This window comes from Netta rufina (assembly GCF_964035555.1).
Source record: "Netta rufina genome assembly, chromosome: 5".
In the NCBI taxonomy this organism is placed as follows: domain Eukaryota; kingdom Metazoa; phylum Chordata; class Aves; order Anseriformes; family Anatidae; genus Netta; species Netta rufina.
Window position 1 is genome coordinate 49,467,864 of NC_140128.1, and position 14,667 is coordinate 49,482,530.

Below are 14,667 nucleotides of genomic sequence, written 5' to 3' on the forward strand. Positions count from 1 at the left end.
AGGGCTCTGCAGCGCCCTCAGAGCCCTGCGGGGACACCCTGCCGCTTCCCGGGGGGGCTCCTCAGCACCCCCGGCCCCTTTGGGACAGCGTTCCCCGCTTCAGGTGCCTCAGGGCGGGGGGAGGCGGCTGCATCCCTCGCCTCCTTTAAGGCCCCGCTCCCGCCCCGGCTCCGCCCGTCGCCGCTCCCCGCCCCGCAGCCCTGCGGCAGCGGCTCCAGCCCCAGCCCGGCTCGGAGCCGGGGAGCTGCAACCGGGGGCAGGGAGGTGCGGAGGGCCGAGCGGGGCCCCCCCGGCGGCAGCATGTCCACCAAGGCGGAGCAGTGTGAGTGGCGGGGCCGGGGGGCCGGGGGCCGGGCAGTGGGGGGGAGCGGGGGGCGCTACCCGGCCTCCCCCCGCCGTGGTGGGCATCCCGGCAGCAGCCAGGGGGAGAGGTGTTTTTTTTTTATAATTAGGGGGGTGCCGCTTTTCTGGCTCTTTCCTAGCCACCATGTTGGCGAGGCGCGGTCGTTTCGCCGGGCCTCTGCCCCCCCCCGCCGCCGCCGGTCCTGGTGGCAACCGGTGCGGGGCTGCCGGTGGCCGCGCCGCCAGGAGCCGGGCTCGGTGCCCTCCGTCCTGCCGCCGGCTCCTCGGGTCACCGGGAGGCGTCCCGGCGCTCCTGCAAGCCGGTGCTGAGCTGCTCTAAGGAGGAGGATGCTTGTGTTTTGTCCTTTAGGGCTTGCCGCTTGTTTACCGTGATGGATGGTGGTGCTGTTCAAGTGTTACGTGGATGCTGGTTTGTTGCTGTAGGGATGTGTGGCTGGCCCCGCAATTAAAGGACGGGCAATGTTCCGGCCGTGCAGCAGCCCTGAGGTGTGCAGCGCTCAGATCTGCACTGCTCTGCGCTGCCTTCCTCCCACCTGAGTTCTGAACTTGTGTCCTTTCCTTCTAATTATGCCTCTTTCACATTGCCCTGTGGGGGGATTTCTGCTGCCCCTTGTCCTACCACTGTCTCTGCCGTTTTTCTTCTTTTCTGTTTTGCCTTCCGTTCCTCCATTCCTGATGCCTGTGGTCTGCTCTATTTGAGCTTCTCTCTCATATTTTTCCCTGTCTTTCCTTTTGATCCCCTTGTACTGTTCTGGAGACTGCGTCTTGGCTCTGCCACATCAGTGTTGCTCTTTGTTTTAAGATTTCTTTGGGATCCAGATTGCAGATCTTTCTTCTTCCTAATGCTTTTTCATGGTGCCTCGAGGTAGAGTATTCAGTTAGTGGAAATACCCTGTGCATTATAACTTCTGTATTTTGTTTACCAAGGTTGCTCTCCTGACTAGTTATTATGGCATTACCAGATGTCTTTCTCTCTATATAATGTTAAGATTCACTCACCTGCAATTTTTGACAAATGGTCTCCAACAAGGATTATGTTGGTGTACGTGCATCACTGTCAGGCAAACCTTCAAACTCCAACTGTTGCTGCTGTTGCTTCTGCCCTGATTGACTGACAGATGAGAACCGGAATGTCTCAAAAAGGAGCCACAAGTTACAATGTATCTGAATTTACCAAGAACAAAACACTGCGAATGAGGAAACAGACCAGTCAATTCAGAAGAGCAAAAAGGCATTGGTCTAAACGTGAATCCATGGCCACCCCACGGCACTTTGGCAGGTTGTATGAAAAGCAGGTAAAATGGTGGCAATGTGGGAAATCATCTTGAGAAGCTTCCCTTCTTTGTGACCACACACATTTTGAATTTCATACTAAGAAATATTGACAGTGGCTTTCATCATTTGACTCACCTCCACAGCATGCCTGAGGTGTTCTTTGTATCAAAGGAGAAATGTTCTTTTCACCTTAAATGACAGTAACTAGCATTTAATTGTGGTAAGTAATGTCCTGGGAAGGCCTGATGCCCACTGTGTTCTTCTCCAGGACAGAGAGCAATCAGTACCATTTTTACAGACTCATAATGGTTTCACTCTTGATTTTGGTAAATGCTTGCATGGGGGCTAGGAAGTTCAGTTAGGTCTGTGTAGATACTAGAGCGATACCTAGCAAAACATCATAGAATAATCTTTTTTTTTTTCTCCTTTTTTCTTTTTATTTATTTTTTATTTATTTTTTTTCCTCTTTATATAATGATCCTATAACAGTGGCAAAGGAAGTATTTCCACAGAATGATTCTGCATTTTAAAGTGTATCTCTGGGTGCTCAGAAACTTAGAAAATCAGGCCGTTGACATACTTCTGTATCTTCGGGGCTTCCTGAGTTTTGCTCTGGGGCCTCCTTTCAGAAGTGTCTTAGTGTTCTGGCACGCTGTGCTGAAATGGACAGTGTTCTGGGCAGCTCTGGGAGATGAGGCCAAAGCCTTGAGCCTAAAGCTAATGTTAATATTTAGACTTTCTAACTAATAACTAAGTCTTTCTGCTTTGTTATTTTAGCTTACATAATTGTGTGACAGTGCTGAGTAATAGAAAAAAACAGATTTAATTCTTTATGCGAAAAAGATAATTCTAGATTTCCTATACACTTTATTGAAAGAAAGTGGCCCTAGGGAGGTGGACAGTTTTTTGAAATACATATTGACCTGAATTCTGACGTCATCTTTAGCATTTAGCTAATCCAATTCATTTACACATTTCTGGCAGCAGACCATGGCAGCCACAGTAAACTGTGCATCTTACTGTGAATTTTTCTGTGTTGGGTTTTAAGATACATGATCTGTTTCCTTGCAAATATGCCTGGTTTCGTGGTCTTTTTCCCTAGCAAGCAAAGATAATGTCACAAAATACATTTATGAAATAATTATTAAAAACAAACCTAGACTAGATTACAGATACCTTCACCATAGTAAAAGATATACAGTTACCTTTGGAAAAAAATAAACACAAAACTGACCTGCACTGTGGGGATCAGAACTGAGATAGTGGGCAGAAAGAATGAAGCATGAGATGAGAAAAAGCAGACTGAAATAAACTTCACCTGTAATCTGGAGTGAAACCCCTGATGTTCAGATGTTATTATCCCAGTAGTTCTGGAGTCTTACAGGAAGCTAGTTCTGACTGGTCTTCCAGAGACGTGGGTAACATACTGCAAAGCACTGTTCGTGTGCCCCAGGCCTGTGTGGGCATTTGGGGGGTTCTGATCTTACTCATAGCTACTCTGAGACAGCATGTGCCCACAGGACAAAACTTCGTCTTCTGGTTTTCTGGGAAGCAAAGAGAAGTGAAGTATAATTAAAATCAATTGATGACACCTTAAAATAATAAGTTTTTAAGGTAAAATGCTTAAAAGTGGGGAGAAATAAACTAAGGATTCATAAGCAATCTTATTACTTTTGCATACGTATTATGTATGGTAGTCTCCCTAGTTTACTTGCTATTTTCTATTAGGTCTCAGCCCTATTGAGTCCTGTGATGGGCTTTCTCCCTGTGATGAAGCAGGGAAGTAGTGTGAAGGAGATGTTTGTCTGTAGAAGCTTCACTTCCTGCAGAATTTGCAAGGGTATGGTCAGTACAGCTGGAAACAGGGGAGAAAGGCTGATCAGGTTAGGGCAATCGAGTGCTGGAAGACTGGGTTTCCCAGTGCAGTTGGTTAGTCTTAAGTAGAGCAGAAAAGAGTTCTGAGTGTGCTCGATTATCTCAGCATGAGACTGGCTTGTGCCAAGTAGGCAATGTCAGGCATCACAACTATGGTGGGTAATCATTCTTCCAATACTAAACAGGGATCTTTGTTGGAAATTGAGAATGCTATTTCTAAAACAAGTAGTCTCAGAAAAGTTGTAGAGCTTCTCCAGCTCTTTGAAATCCCCTCACCTACTTGATCAGACTTCCTAAGACACTTAAATAAACAGCACAGATCTTTTCATACCCACTATTCATTGCATAAAGTAAATTTATGGCATGAAGTAAATTATATAAGCTCTCGCTGTCTTAGCTTTTATCTCTGCTTTGGCTACAGAAATACATGAACCTCCTGTGATCCAGTGAGTCACTTTTTTTATAATGAATCTTGAGATCTTTGGAGACATAAAGATGTGCAATTTTTATTTTTATTTTTTCATTTGCTAGCACAAAGACAGTCTAAAACAGATGCAGACATTCGCTGCCTTCCTTGCCTTTCCCTTAGCACCTGTGCACTGGGATGTTCAGTATATTCAGTTAAAAAGAGTAGAAAGTTTTTTACAGTTTAATTCTTAAATCTAAAATCTAAAAAGAAAAATCAAGAATGGTAGGAACAGACATGATCCCCTTAATATGTGCAGAAAGCTAAATGCAAGTTTCTGTGTTTGTTTTTTGTCTTCTATGTAGTTGCTTCCAAAATCCGTTACCTTCAGGAATACCACAACCGGGTTCTCCACAACATTTACCCTGTGCCCTCTGGAACTGACATTGCAAATACTTTGAAATACTTTTCTCAGACACTATTGAGGTAAGTTTTAACTAATGCTGTTGAAGAAAAAAAAAATGCTAAAGAAGTGTAGGGGGTATTCATTTACTTTGAATTGATTGCAGTATTTAATGGGTCAATGTTCAACCAGAAAGTCAGAGCATAATTGAAGAAACGAATGGTATAAATTCATCTCTTCAGTGGCTGTTGCCCAATTTGCCCAGTTGAGCTGCTTATTGAGTGGCTGATTCTAAAATAAACTTGGTTGATTACACATTTGCTTGGCCCTCCTAAGACTTAGGTGAATGTACAAATATGCTGAACCTGTAAGGAAAGGAGTTAGTGACCTGTAGATTTGTAAAAGTATATACTTATGACCTCCTTGACAGTCCTGGTGCTTTGGGATTGTAGAGTAATGAGCCAGAAAAGCAGGACTAGGTTCTGACTGTGCCATTGTTCAGCTGGTTTCCAGGTTTGGGTTCTGGTTCAGTCCCTTATAACAATATGAACAGACATGAAATTTGTATACAAATCTGGATATGGATGGAAAAACAGATCAGGATTGTTCTGACCAAGGGGTTTGATCTAGTCTAGTATTTAGTGATGATATATAGTGCTAAATACCATATGATTAGAGAATACATTTTGAATAGGAAATACTGCCTCTTGTCTTTCTAAAAAGATGTGAAAAAATGTGAGGCTCAATTAGGAATATATATGCTGCTTTTTTCCATAGTGCCTACCTGGTTGTTTTCAAATTTAATTTTCAAATTGGTTTTAAAGTGGCTTTTGACAGTGAAGATATAATTTTTGTCTGTCAGGTTTTGATTGGTATTAGTTCTTATATCCAGAAAAATACAGTTAAGGCTGCATTTCTCTGTATAGCTTCCTAATTTATACCTAGGAAGGTTGTCAGAAGCTAGTTTGGAAAAACAGCATTTGCCTTATTTGATAAGGAAACATTAATAAAATACAATTTACTATATATTTGTACACATACTCCTATGATGCATACAAGTGGAGAAGCAAGTTTAAACTTGAAAGAATTTCAGTAGTTTGTTCTAACATTCATTTAATGCCAATGTAATGCAATAAGATTCGTGACCCTGTTTATGAGAAGACACAGACAAAAACACTCATTGTCAGTGGAATAGCTATTGTACTGCAATCTTAAAAACACAAAACAACAACAGAAACAACAAAACCTAGAACCAGACAAACAAAGAAACCCAGCACTTATATTAACTTCTGAAAATTTCAAGAGTGGAATTGTTTAACCACTTAAATTTGTTTGCCTTGTCATTGAGAGTGTTGAATAAAACTGTGACAACCACAAGGGCTTTTTTTTTTTTTTTTTTTTAAAGATTAAAAAAAATGAATTTTTGTCTCATTACACTGTAACAGTGGTGAAAAAGCGTTCAAAGAGTCCTTGAAAAGAACTCTGAGATAGGGTTTTGTTCCCAAATCAGGGTGTTTTAATGGATTATTTTGTACAACAAACACATTTCAATCGCATTTAAGGAAGGCTCTTACTTAAAACAGCCTCTGCTTAAATGTTGTGAACCTGCAAGTCTGACTTTCTTGGTTTAACAGCTTAATTCTGGACATTTTCTCTCTTCTCTTCTCACTGTAACTACCAAGTGTTAGCTACGATGAGATCCATTTCTTTCTGGGCAGAAGTCAATTGAGACAGGGTAGATTTAGAAACTTAAGAAGTATCTCCATACCACCCTGCTGCCTTAATCTTCCGAAACAGTACAGCTGACATGTCCTGTGTGACAAATTCTTCACACTCCATTGACAGTGATGTTTCTGGGCTTGTTGAAGAAGCTTGATAGTTACCAGCTATGAGAGCAGATCAGAATCAGGGTAGCAGTTGTACAACTGCTTGGCTCCTCTTCTTTAATTTGTGCTTGGAATGGGACTGAACCAAAATCCTTCATAGATGATGCTGAACCTCATGGGGCAGAAATGCTGTTCATATGTTGTACATAGATTTACACGGTTCACAAATGGCTTTGTCCTTTCCGATCTTGGATCTGATCAGCATCAGCACTAGAAGGATTCCAGAAGTTGCAGCCAGGACTTCGATCTAAATTTATTAAGTGGCCTGCATTCTGATACCTCAGCCAGGTCAGATCCTGGTGACTGGGGAATTTGAACTGTGGGCAAAGCCTTAATGCTATGGTTGAACCAATACAAGTTTATACGCTTGCTGATACTAAGAAAGAAGCTGGATAAAAAAGCAAAACAAAACATACCCTGTATTTAGTGTGGCAGATGGAAAGAAGGAAACTCCCACCCACTGTATGCAGATCTCTGTAAGATTTACCCTAAAACTAAACAGACTGGTTAAGAACTTGTCTTTCTGAAGAGTCTGATCAAACATTTCTTTGAACATTCTGCATGCTGAGTCTTCTTTCTGCCTCCTACACTGAGACTCCATTGCGTAAGTTTTAACATCAGTGATAGAAGTACGTGATGGAGAATAACCTTTCCAGTTTAAGACAGAACATGTGAAATGATTTTGGACTGATCAAAGAATACTGATCAAACAACAGCAAAAACACCCATTGATTTTGAGAGATTTGGGTCTGGCCTTCAGAATAGGTTGCTTGGGATCATCTTCTATTTCAAAATAACTTAAAAAATATTTTCCAGTTTGATGCGTACTCTTATTGCAGCTGAATTTTTAGGCTAAGTGTTTCTTGATGAACACGTGTAGTTAAAGGAGTAATGTATACTCCTCAAAGGAGTAACGTATAGTCACAGAAATTCCATATGATGATTGGGTTTTACAGGTGTAGCATTTACTACTTATGATACTTTTTAACTTTCCATGTAATGGGAATGTTGAATGTGTTCTTTTCAGTAGGGTATGCCCACTGTTTTGGATCACATTCATATCTGGTGTCATTCTGCTAGCTATAGTTGGATCACGCAAGGGATTAATTTGTTCCTTTGCTCTGTATGTAGCCTCAATATATCACATGCTTGGGGTGGGGGGATCAGATGTGAAATGACTGAAAAAAAATCAATTCCTTATTTCTATGAACAAACATTACATAAAATCACCATACACGATGCATAGCACATTGATTCATTTAGTTCTTAATTTTCTCTTTGAACAAAAACATTCCTTTACATTACAGCATGAATTTGTTTCATGCCCTGCTCATTTTCAGTGTTTTTTTTCCCCCTCATCTGAGGAGTGATCTAAGACTTAAACATATTGCAGAACAGCTCATTCTTTCACATTTTCTTGGAGAAAGGTCTCCACATGTACTTCTAAGTAAAATGTTTTACATAAGGGATAGTTATAAATGCCACTACCTAATTAATGATCAAGCTTGTTTTGCTGCCTTGGTGAGATGCAATTCTCCTGTAGACATTTTAGGAAATCTTTCCTGGAAGATGGTAATTTTGAGATAGATAGATAGGAAAGGTGTACAAATCTTGAAACAAGCCCTGATGGCTTTCATGCATGTCATGAGGCAAGTTCAGTATAGAGTCATGATCAGGTTCTCAGCACGTGCTTTGAGCAGAAACAGGAACAAGCTATAAATATTGGATCATGGTCTTAGGGGGACTTCCTAGATTTTCAGCTTTGACTCTGATTTATTGCCATTATAACATATTGTCTGAAAGTTTAATATTATTTTATCCCTATATTTGGCATGATTGGAGCTGGAATTTGGTCTCACTTCTGTTCCTGAAGTGAACAGAAGGATGCCACTGTCAACATATAAGAACATGTGCCTTGGTTTCTAATCAGACGGGCAATAGCTCCGTGTCAGAATAGAAGGGAAGCCTATAGTGCAGGCTTTGCATCACTGCCTTACACTTTTCAAAGCAAGGATTAAATAATACAATAATGTTCTTTCTGGAAGTAAGGGTATTTGAAGTGATGTGTTGGCAAGTAAAAGGATGGATAATTGGTAAAATCTGTTAGAAGACAGAGATGGAATATGATTTAGTATCTTCACATCTATAAGCAAGAGCTGCAGAGTATGGCAAATAAACGTCAAGCAAATTAAAAGTTAATATGAAAAAGAGGAATCAGCACTCTGGTCATTTGTTTTTTAAAATCATATTAGATCTTGGGTAATTTCGTGATACAATTTCATAAACACTGTAATAACATTCATCACTCTTCTTGTACTGGACATTGGGTAACAGAAACCAAAATAATTGCCAAATACATAAGGTGTAATAATAATTCAAAAAAAAAATCTTAAAACAGACAATTTGACTGTAATCTCTGACTGAAAGTGTGATATGAGATCTGGCTTGTAGTAGCCACTTGGCATAAGACTGTACCTGTGAAAGTGTTTTATATATTTGGTAAATGAATGGCACCTCCTCTTATAAGCACCTTGGCACGGGTTTAGCTTGCTTGTGTGAGTCGTTGCATTGACACAGGTGTATCTTTGCTAAGGTGATTATATGGCAGGGATGTCTGTACTGGTAAAGGGGACTGAGATTTCCAGAAGTGCTCCCTCTTGACGTAACTCTGCTCTTCATTAGTCAGTGGAAATTTTAATCCCACTCACTTGTCTTAACAGTTTTAATGCTGACTTTGGGAGTGGAGTTAAACCAACAGAAATCACTTTTGGAAATCCTAATTGCTGAGAGATGCGAAATGTGCTTAAAAAACCAAACAACATTGTGTGTGGTTTAATATATTTAAAGTTGTACTATAGGCACATATTAAGATTATGGGCTAACACTATAATTGCCTGATAACTAAAATACAGCACTGCTTAAGTGACAATATATATCTACTTAAAGTAGTTATTAATTTTTCTTTATTAGAAAATTAAATTAACATGCTTACAACCATGTTTACAACATTCTTAAAACAACATAACAAGGTGGTTGACGTATAGCCTCTATTTTGATTCCCACTAAATCCTTTTTATTTTTTTGAAATTATCTCTCCTTTAGTTTATAGTGAGTTTTGTTGAATAATAACGTAAGTAGCAGCAGGAATGTATGGTAACATACTGTCTGATCTGCAGTTACGTAATTGGTCTTGCTTGCTTAGCCCTTAGATTTTGAAGGTAACTATTTACCCAAGAAGTGTTTGTATTTGTAAAGTAAAATGTTTCTTCCCTAAACATGAGCAAAATTAAAAACACATAAACAACCATTATCATTAGCTCACAAACATATGCTAAAGACCATCTACTATATATTATTTTACAACTTTTTGAAATGTAGTTTAGTTAACATTTTAGAAATATTATATTATTTCTAAATCCATGTGCCTGTTTAAACTTCATTATCTCAAATGATACTGACTGAGTGGTCATGAAACAGTATCATAAAATACATAGACATTATTTTAATGCAATAAACATGTGATTTTTAAGACTATCTTAACAAACACACATGTTTATTCTTTGCTAAAACATGTTTCTGCAAGTGCCACACCTATATTTTACATGTTTTCAGTTAGTTGGCTCAAAGATTTCATGGCGGGGGGGGGAGAACACTCAAAATCCTCAAAATATTCTCAGTGCAAAATAGCAATCTGTTTTGATACAGCTATTTTTCTGTAGTGAACACTTTTAATACCTAGAATTTTTCTTAACTGTGAAACATGGGTAGGGCACTGAAACATGCATTTTTATATTTTTGCTCCTTATGAACCAGATAACACATGAGATGCAATGAAAATTTCCATAGATGTCAATTTTTAATTCTTGTATCTTGAAGCATGAAAATGAATGGTTGCTAGATTTGTAGATACACTGGTTTTGGTAGCAATTGCATCTTATGTGGGATGTATCTGGTGTTTTATTATTTGTTTTATAGTGTCATTTCAATGTAATGTGCTGTTCTTTGTGTCTTTGTTGTCTCTTTTTTTTCTTTGTCCCCCCAACAGCATTTTGTCCCGCACAGGGAAGAAGGAGAATCAAGATGCCTCCAATTTGACAGTGCCCATGACCATGTGTCTTTTTCCTGTGCCATTCCCACTCACCCCATCTCTAAGACCACAGGTCAGTTCCATCAACCCTACTGTTACTCGCTCCCTCCTTTACAGCGTCCTGCGAGATGCTCCATCTGAACGTGGCCAGCAAAGTCGTGATGCTCAGTTATCAGACTACCCATCTTTGGACTATCAAGGACTTTACGTGACACTGGTGACACTGCTGGATCTAGTTCCTTTGCTACAACATGGTCAACATGGTAAGCAGGCCCTTGAACCCTTCAGTACGCTTAACTTCAGTGCCATGAATCCATGAATGATGCATAAATGCAGTAGAAGAGATGGGCCTAAACTGACCTGGATCTGGATTTCAAATCTACCGGGATGTTTATATCCAAGTGTTTGGTTTGTCTTTTTAAAATAAAAGATTATTTATTTATTTATTGTGAACTGTGGATTTGGTTTTGAATTCTGAAGTTGTCTGATTTTCAGTGATATTTTGTGATGTGTAACTAAAATAATACAAATGGGTCAAAAAAAAATATCTGGAACTTGAATTTGGATCTGCTGGGATATCTTCAAACTGGTCCTATTGGGGTGGCTCTCTAAAGAGGCATGCATTGCTTGGAAGTGTATACATGTCCAATAAGGAATATGCAGATTTAGTGTTTTGGTGAAGGTCCATCTCTGAATAGAACATAAGATAAATTTGATTGAAGAAAAACAATGGCTCTAGAGATGGCTTTAAAATATTTCAGGGTAGAAAGGTAGCAATATCTCTGTCTAACTTGCTGAAAAGCAGTATTTTCGTATGTTTTGAATTGGTTCAGCACTAGATTTCTGTGACTGTGTTGTGTTTATATTGTTTTATTCTCAAGTTCTGCAAATGTCTGGTTTGTTAGTCTCTGGCTTTTCATACTGGGGTACAGGAGCTGAGTATTTTTCTCATGTGGTAAAAGTCAAATATTAATTTTCACTGTGGTATCAGGGTGTATTACATCAAGATGAACTTATATCAGTGTATATAGTTCAGTATAGGAAGTATTGTCATCAATCTCATACACTGCTAAATTCTTTAGCAGGAAATTCTGTTAAATGCTGATTTTCTTTTGAGTTGGCAGCAGCATGTTTTGAATCAAAGATTGCTGCACAAAGAAATGTTATGATCTTGGAAAAAAGGCACTCTTGGCAAATTATAGACCTGTTGACTTTTTCCAGAAATCAAAGTTAATTATCAAAGCAATCTTTTTCTAAGTAGATAACATGGTGGTAATTAACAACCAATGGAGACTTGTGAAGAACAAATAACACTGAACAAACATAATTTTGTTTTATGGCAGGACAGTGGTTCTCCTGCTGTGGTTTTCTTGTCCTTAGGCAGGCTTTTGTTGCTGTGTCACTTGACATCCTGATGGGCAAACTGGGACATACGGTCACCACTTTAGTGAGGAAAACACTCCAGGAGCAATTACTAATGTCTCATGTCAGTTGGAAGGTATACCAAGAGGGAATTTTACAGGAGTCTGTGTTGCATCTAGTGTTAATAAATATTTTAAATTTTTTACTTGGCTGATAGCAGTGAGAGAAGATGACAATTTACAGGGGATATCAAGATGGTGAATAGCATGTCTCTTATATGAGATTTGATTCAAAATAATCTTGGCAAATTGCATTCTGTTTTGAAGGCTCTTCAAAGAAGAAGTGTAAAATATTATATTTAAGCAAGAGAAATCAAATTAAGAAATTAAATGAGGGAAGTAATAGCTTGAAAGTCATACTGCGAAAAGATCTGGGTGTTACAGCAGATCTGAGTCTGACCATAACTCACTAATGTATTAATATTATCCTAACAATATGTAAACACATGCTTTATTAGACACCCAAAGCATTTTTTATTTAGTTAGTTTAATAGCCCTAGCAAGACGTCAGCTGGAGTACAATTTTCAGATTTGTCCATCTGGTCTCAAGAAAGGCATGGACCTTTTGGGAGGAGTCCAGGAAAAAGAAACAAAAACGATCAGAGGTCTAGAATCTGTGAAGAGTGAGGAAAAACTGAAAGAACATTGTTTAGCTTAAAGAAAACTGGAGGGAGACATGATTACAAACATGTAAAGATTGCTTCAAAGAGAAATAAACAAACTATTTGTGTTTAGCATCAGGATAAGGAGTAATGGGCTTGAATTGCAGCAAAGAAAATTTCAAAAAACGGTTTTACAGTAAAGATGGTTAAGCATTAAGAATTGCCAGATGAACGAGTAAAATTTTGTCTTGCAGATTTCTAAGAACAGGATAGATAAACGTCTGCAAGAAATAATTGGTTGACTCATGCTTGGGGCAGGGGAAGGTCACCTGCTATTTCTTATGGTTCCGTGTACAAAGAATTACATTTTGCTGTGGAACTTGTTATTTATTTCTCCCTCAGCGTAGAATTTGACTAAAATATATATGTGTGTGTGTTTTTTTTTTTTTTTTTTCTTTCGTTCTTTTTTTAATCTGAACAGTCTGTATTGGTTGGGTAAGTACAACTGGTGCACTAGATGCTCCTCAGCTTGGGTCCTGTCAGCCTATACAAAATTGTCAATGCTTCGGCGACAAATATGTATTGCAAGAGCAAATGCTCTCTGGCATTAAGGGTCTAGTTGTTGCACAAGACTAGAATGAAGTGTTAACTTCATATTATGACTCACGATGTTTACATCTACAGCTACAGATCTTTGAGAACTTTAAAAGGCAGCTTTAAATCATCCTAGTTATACAGATGAGGGTCAAGACCTGTGTGTTACACCTTGAGGTTGCAGAGGGAGTCAGTGACAAAAGAAATCCCTCTTTTGCAGGCAGAAAGCCTTATGATGTATTGTAGTCACCATACAGGTTCAAACCTGGGGTTTATTGGGTGCTGTAGTCTTTCTCAGAGGGTTATTGGTCCCAGCTCAGTTCCTCATGTGTAAGATGCCACAATGGCCACTTACATGGCAACTTGTCTGCTCTATTTGGATATTGAATTAATGCATGATACCTTAAGTATCCCTTCCAAAGCATTATATTGTAATTAATCAGAAAAATCTGGAAACTATTTATAAATGGCTTATTCTTTTTAAGCTTTGGGCATTTTTGGTCTCAATGGCTTCCCCTGGAAATAAAATCCACTGTTTAATCACATACTGTTTGCAAAATGCAGTGATGTTCCCTCTAGTTTCTATGTGGGAGGCAATTTGTAGCTTTCTTAAGGGTAATTAAGATCAAAATCTGATTTTGTTGAGAGATAGTATGGGATGCTTTTTGCAAAAGCAGGCCTTCTCATGCTGGAATACTTATCAATTCTGATTGTAATAACACCTTTGCTTAAATGCAGGCTGCTTTATGTAGGTGTGTTGATTTTATTGGCTATAGTATTCATATTCCTTCCAAACTATTCTAAATGCTGCTGAACAGCTGTTTTCTTCTCTTTTAAGAAGGGCTTCAGTGATGGGTGAAGTCACTTGTGTGTGACTATGGGAGTTAAGTTTCTGAAATACTTTGAGGGGAAAATTTGAATTTAAATGTAACTTTTATGATAGATCTGTACAAAGTACATAGTCATAATTGTTTTTCCATTGTAATGATTATGTATTTCATTTTATTCAACAGATCTTGGGCAATCAATTTTTTACACTACTACATGCTTGCTTCCTTTTCTCAATGATGATATTTTGAGTACTTTACCCTATACAATGATTTCAACATTAGCTACCTTTCCTCCATTTCTGCACAAGGATATTATAGAGTATCTCAGCACATCTTTTCTGCCTATGGCTATCTGTAAGTAGAACTTACTCTAGTATTGTTATGTTTCAGAAAAGTGGTACACTGCTATAATGTCAGACTGTAAGAGTCAGTGTGATCTGTCATAGAATTGTTATGTGACACCAATATACTGTATGTATACAAAAACAATTCCATGGAACTATTTTCAAAAGGAAATACTTCATATGTATGTATTATGATGTATTGCTGTGAATTCTTTCTTCACTTAAAGAGTGAAGATAAACTGTAAAGAAATACAGTTTTCAGACTAACAAAACTTTCAGTGCTGGTAAAGGGGATCTTGAGTACAGAATTGATGGGCAGAACGCTGCTAAAGTGATACATGCAATAGCAACATGTATAATTTTTGCATTTGCACTAAATGTGGATGTACAATAATGACTCTTATCAATGTAATGATACCATGATCAATGATACCATGATGAATTTCTGGTTTTCTCTTTCTCTCTTTTTTTCCATTTAATTTCTATACTAGATAGTAGTGCACATCTTTGGTCCCTAAGTATTAAAATTGAATCTGACAGTGGCTTCCTCTTTTCTTTTGTTTTGTTAATTTTCCCCTCAA

At 38.7% G+C, this 14,667-nt stretch overlaps 1 protein-coding gene across 3 annotated transcripts in view; it reads left to right on the top strand.

The window, feature by feature from the left end:
* Nucleotides 1-300: 300 nt before the first annotated feature.
* UNC79 (unc-79 homolog, NALCN channel complex subunit) overlaps nt 301-14,667 on the top strand; it is a gene marked incomplete at both ends in the record, with an annotated part of 101,505 nt that continues 87,138 nt past the window's right edge. For 2 of the 3 annotated variants that reach the window (XM_084288570.1, XM_084288571.1), the window contains 4 exons: nt 301-322; nt 4,285-4,405; nt 10,254-10,558; nt 13,926-14,096. In XM_084288570.1, coding sequence (XP_084144696.1) covers nt 301-322; nt 4,285-4,405; nt 10,254-10,558; nt 13,926-14,096 — 619 coding nt within the window. Of the gene's footprint in view, nt 323-4,284; nt 4,406-10,253; nt 10,559-13,925; nt 14,097-14,667 lie in introns of those variants that run through there. The other variant, XM_084288572.1, reaches the window with a different exon arrangement.